Here is a 5,576-nt window from a genome sequence, read left to right on the forward strand (position 1 = left end):
GCCATAGTATGTGCTTCATAAAGTATTTGAATGATGTGTGAAAGGCCGTGGCTATTATTATTTTTGCTAAAACCCATGATGGAAGAATTACATGGTGTATGCAATTGATTCAGCTTCTCTCTCTAAAATCTGCCCTCTCTCTCTATTTTCTGTTCGCGGTTACCCAATGTACCAACTGTTGAGAGTAAAATTATTTAGCATTGGCACATTGGCGCGCTGCGTCTACTGTCCTTATTTCACGCACTTTCTCGAGCATCTGACATTGTCTCTTTGACTTGTCCTTATGTATCCAACAGGTTAGATTGTCATTAAAACATTATTTCGTTTTTTGCACGGGCAAGAATTACTTTTTTTGGTGAAAAACTCTCAAAATTAATTGAAAATGGTGCTACGTTGTATAGTGAAGAATTGCCATAGCGATTCTAATACATGTGTTGAAATAAGTTTTTTCAATTACCGAAAAAAAAAATTATGCGTGAAGCTTGACTGCAAAAAATCGGAGATTACAAACCTTACAATGAAAAATCTGGTAAGTTCATACTCAATTATTATTTATTTTAAGTATTTAAAACATCATGTGTTCTGCATATCACTTAAAAATAAATATAAAATAATACGGTGGCTTTTGCTCACGCTTTACTGCTCCAAGTTGCTGCTCTAAGTTGGATATTTACCCAAAACCTTATTTGTTTATATTATTATTAATCTCAAATGCTTTTTTAAATATAACGATTTGTAGGAAGGTCAATAAAGAGCTATTAGGATTTTAAATATTATAAAAACTAGTTTATATTAAAGTCAAATCACTAGTTTTATCATAACTGAAAAGTCATAAAAATGAACATTTCGACTAACACAGTCTTCTTCAGCAATAAATACAATATATAATAAATAGATATATAATAAGTAACAAAGTAAAGGAAATAAAAATAAAAATAAAATATTACATTAAAAGTAAAGAGATATGCCAAACACTTTTTTAAATGTAATGTAATTATGATCTTTAAATGCAATTGAACAATATTGTAAAAAATTGAGATTAATAATAATAAATTTATTAATATCCAGTATAGATACATGTTCAGTCACTGATACACTTACAGTCACTGGTACTTATATTTATAAGATAGTTTTCATGAAATTGGACATACAGTGGCGTGCAAAAGTTTCCAGCCAGTGACATTTAGTATTTGAATTTAAAAATAAAAACCTGATAAAATTTTAATCATTATCGAGTGTTAATACAAGAGGTGGATAACGAAATCTTGTACTAACACGTGAAAATAATTACAATTTTATTAAGTTTTTTAAAAATAAATTAAAGTATAAGATGTCACTGACCAGAAACTTTTTGCATGCCACTGTATATACAGCAATAGTTAATGTAGACTCAATTTCCATTACAATGCATTACACTATGTACAATTTTAAGGCGACCAACGTGTATGGTTTTTCTGTATTTCTGGAACATATTATAGTTACATTTTATATATTTTGTTTAGCAAAAGTGTGTTCATTGCATTTTTCGGAAGATTCATTCATAGTACCAAAAAGGAAATCAAAAATTGCAAAGAAGAAGACAATATTGCACCTTTTACGCAGTGCTGTACCAACATTATTTTTAACACCAGCAGAAGACAGGTATAATTATTGTTCATAAATGTTTCCGACTCGATTAAAAATAAAATTTTAGAATGCTTTTCTAAAAATTTGAGTGTGTAATAAATAATCCGAATACATTAATTTTTCCAAAACGTACCATTATTGAATGTAAACTTTTCGGCTACATAATATGTCAATAATGTGTGATAAATGACACCATGCATTTTTAAACACATTTTAGAACAAATACTATGGAAAACATGGATTTTAAAATTATTCGTCGAGAATTTCCACTTGTCTGCAATCCAGACACAAGCAGAGACGAAAATGTAGAAAGTAGCAGTGGGATTGATGCAGTGAGTCAATCTTGCGATGATAGCATTGCGGTAACACCAACAGTATGCTCTACAAGGTAAAATAAAAAATGATTCGAATATTAACAATATTATTTTCGGACTTCAATACGTTTTAACGTAATTTATCTACTACCTATAATGTAAAATTCTCATATGTCATTTCTTCATTCACATCACTTTGTTAATTGTCAATATTATGTTCTGTTTTATGTTTATATAGTAATCCATGGTTGAATGAATCCTTCCGAGTCACTCGTACACCACCAAGTGCATTACACACACTTGGAACCGATTTCAGTAAAACGTTTCCTAGAAGGTATGGTAGCAGTGCATTCATCAAGATATGATCGCTAAAACATTACATCTGCAAGCATTACAATAAACACTGTCACTGATTTTTTATAGATCACTGAGATGTATGCCATACACATACCATAGAAGAACGAGCGCTTCAAGGAAGCACGAACATCGTGGTAAAGTGCAAAAGTAGAAAAGAAGCATTACCCCGGAAAGAACATTAACATGTAACAGCATGGAAAATACTCCTTTGTCGACACGTACACAACGGTACTTATTTCATTATATGTAATTTTTTTATTTTGTGTTATAAATATGATGCAATTTTTCTCGTGAAAAACGTATGACTATAAACTCTATTATATCATCTGGCTTTAAATTACAAAAAAATATATTTTCAACAAAAATGTTGTGTATTATGCCAGGGCGTGCAGTGATTCGTATGCTTGACGTCGGAATTCCTGCGTGAGGTACGGTCGCGCTATTGTTGTGCTGGTGTCACAATACACGGTCGTCGTGGTGCCAGGCACGGGTACTTTTTCCGACTGCAGGCCTATTTTAGCTTCTAAGACTGCCTGTAGCTCTGCATCGGTCTCCTGAGCCTTGGCTAGGTCCTCGAAGTTTATTCCTTGCCGTACCTCTTCGGTTATGGACAAGGTGTCGGCTATTATATTGTCCCTGCCTGCTATATACCGTATGTCGGTCGAAAACTGGCTTATGTACTCCAGGTGGCGTGCCTGTCTTGGCGAGCTGTGCAGCGGGTCCTTATTGAAGGCGTATGTCAGTGGCTTGTGGTCCGTGAAGATGGTAAATGGCCGGCCTTCCAGCATGTGTTGGAAGTGTCTGACCGCCGAGTATACGGCCAGTAGTTCCCTGTCATAGGGGCTATACTTCTTTTGTGCGCTGTTCAGCTTCTTGCTTAGAAAGGCCAGTGGTTGCCAAGTCTGTCCTTTCTCTTGCTGCAGTACTGCTCCTATTGCCACGTTTGACGCGTCTGTGATGAGTCGCCACCTTGCTGCTGCGTCTGGGTGTGCTAGAGTTGCTTGAGCCAGGCTTTCCTTTATGTTGTCGAACGCTGTTTCCCGCTCGGGCGTCCATTCTACTGGCTTGTTTCCTTTCGTGTTGCTGCCTTTTAGTGCCTCGTTAAGGGCTGCTTGTGTGTGGGCCGCTCCTGGTATGAACCTCCTGTAGAAATTTGTCATCCTCAGGAATCGGCGCAGTTGTTTGATTGTTGCCGGCTTCGGGAAGTCTCTTATAGCGCGTACTTTGTGTTCCGGAGGTTTTGTCCCCTCGGCCGAAACTTCGTAGCCTAAGAATGCTACCTTGCTTTCTCCTAGGACGCATTTCGCTGTATTGACTTTGATGCCGTGTTTGTTAAGCCTCTGGAACACTTCGTGCAGGTGCTGTTCGTGTTCGTGAGGTGTCCGAGATGCTACCAAGATGTCGTCGATGTATGCGTAACAGTACCCGAGGTCGTGGAGTATGCTGTTAATAAAGCGCTGGAACGTCTGTGTTGCGTTCCGAAGTCCGAACGTCATGTACTTGAACTCGAACATGCCAAACGGCGTTGTGATTGCCGTTTTTGGCACGTCCGGTGGATGTATTGGGATCTGGTAATAGGCCCTGACCAGGTCGAGCGTGGAAAATATTGTTTTACCTTCCAATGCGTGTGCAAAGTCTTCTAGGTGCGGTATGGGGTACCTGTCCGGTACTGTCCTGGCGTTTAGTTGCCGGTAGTCTCCGCAGGGCCGCCACGTCTGGTCCCTCTTGGGCACCAGGTGTAGCGGTGCCGACCATGGACTCTTTGAAGGCTGTATAATGCCTTCTCTTAGCATTAGGTCGAATTCTGTTTTGGCCGCTTTCAGCTTGTCAGGGGCCAGTCTGCGTGGTCGACATGCTTCGGGTGGACCAGGCGTTGTTTTGATGTAGTGTTGCGTTTCGTGCTTCGCCTCGCGCTGGTGTCCCGTGATGTTTGTTAGATCAGGATATTTTGCTAGAACCTCACTTGCTTGGTGTGACGATTGTCTTGACAGAAGGCGTTGATGTTATGCTCGTGATTCCTTCGGTCGCCAGGCCTGTCTTCCTGTCTATTAATTTCCTCCTTTGCATGTCTGGCAAGAGGCTGTAGTGCGCCAAGAAGTCGGCTCCCAGTATTGGTTGTGTGGTATTGGCTACCACAAATCTCCACGGAAATGCTCTTCTCAGTCCGAAATCCGGTTGGAGTGCTACTGTGCCGTACGTTGGTATTAACGTGCCGTTGGCAGCGTACAGTTGGTAAGGGGTCGGCCTTGTGTTACCACCCTTATGAGGGGGCGGACTATGCTCACATCGGATCCCGTGTCCACAAGGAATCTACGACCTGTCACCCTGTCAGTGACGTGTAGGCGGCATAATTTCGGGCTGTTTTCAACGGCCGCCGTCATTGAGAGCCCTGCGTGTTTTCCGTGCTCTTCTCGTCTGCCACGAAATGGCACGGTTGTTCACACTTGCGTGCTTTTGCTCCGAAACGTCGGTGGTAGTAGCAGACCTGGTGGTGCTTCCTACTTCCGGACCGGTTTCTTGATTTGCTCCGAGGCCTGCCTTTTTGCCACGCGCTGGTCATCTTCTCCACTTTTGTCGTGAGGGCGGCAATTTGTCTTTGTAGTTCCTCTAGCGTGTTTGCCGCCGGACTTGTTGATTGCGGTCCGCTCGTAGCTTGGACCATCGTCTTATCGCTGACTTCATGTATCCGGTCGGCCTGCTCCGCTACGCTGTTGAGGTTATCCTCGCCTCGTGTCGCCAGTATGGCCTGGGTCTGAGCCGGCAGGCGTCCTAGCCATAACATGCGCAGTAGCTTTTCCGAGACGGCAGTCCCGGCGAGGGTTGCCAGATGCCGTAGGAACTGCGATGGCTTTCTGTCTCCCATCTCCTCAGTTTCTAGTAGTTGGCGTATTTTAAACTCTTGTGAGTCTGTCAGTCTCTGTATTAATGCCTTTTTTAAGACTTCATATTTTCCGCTGCTTGGAGAGCTTATGATAATATCCTTGACCTCCTTCGCTTGTTTAGGCTCTATCTTGGAAAGAGCGTGGATGTACCTCTCGTGGTCGCTTGTTACTCGGCAGAGTTCGAACTGACCTTCTAACTGTGCGAACCAGAGTTCCGGCTCTTCTGGCCAGAACGGCGGAATCCGCAGGGTTATTCTACCCGCGTGCGGGCTCTCCTCGATAATTACTGATTTATCCGTTTCCATGTTGAATCACGTCGGGGTCACCAGTTTGTGGGGGTCGAAGGTTTAGTCGCTCTTATTCTAATCAGGCAGCGGCCGTCGCCTTCGGCCTCAAT

The 5,576-nt window shown here is 41.8% G+C and overlaps 2 protein-coding genes across 2 annotated transcripts; one reads left to right on the top strand and one right to left on the bottom strand.

Annotated features, from left to right (window-relative positions):
• Positions 1–1,417: 1,417 nt before the first annotated feature.
• Positions 1,418–2,305, top strand: LOC108767157 (uncharacterized). Its single transcript, XM_018516884.1, has 3 exons — positions 1,418–1,641; positions 1,844–2,014; positions 2,179–2,305. The coding sequence occupies exons 1-3, from the start codon at positions 1,418–1,420 to the stop codon at positions 2,303–2,305; spliced, it is 522 nt and encodes a 173-aa protein (XP_018372386.1).
• Positions 2,306–4,674: 2,369 nt separating this feature from the next.
• Positions 4,675–5,484, bottom strand: LOC108767159 (uncharacterized). Its single transcript, XM_018516885.1, has one exon. It carries the CDS (start codon positions 5,482–5,484, stop codon positions 4,675–4,677), a length of 810 nt encoding a protein of 269 aa, XP_018372387.1.
• Between the last annotated feature and the right edge of the window lie 92 nt (positions 5,485–5,576).

This window comes from Trachymyrmex cornetzi, unplaced genomic scaffold (genome assembly GCF_001594075.2).
Source record: "Trachymyrmex cornetzi isolate Tcor2-1 unplaced genomic scaffold, Tcor1.1 scaffold657, whole genome shotgun sequence".
Lineage (NCBI taxonomy): Eukaryota > Metazoa > Arthropoda > Insecta > Hymenoptera > Formicidae > Trachymyrmex > Trachymyrmex cornetzi.

Bases quoted from the DNA above. Each gene is read 5' to 3' on its own strand.
- LOC108767157 (XM_018516884.1), top strand. From the start codon at position 1,418: ATGTACAATTTTAAGGCGACCAACGTGTATGGTTTTTCTGTATTTCTG. The intron at 1,642-1,843 runs GTATAATTATTG...AACACATTTTAG, and splicing joins TTAACACCAGCAGAAGACAG to AACAAATACTATGGAAAACA. The intron at 2,015-2,178 runs GTAAAATAAAAA...ATGTTTATATAG, and splicing joins CCAACAGTATGCTCTACAAG to TAATCCATGGTTGAATGAAT.
- LOC108767159 (XM_018516885.1), bottom strand. From the start codon at position 5,484: ATGGAAACGGATAAATCAGTAATTATCGAGGAGAGCCCGCACGCGGGT.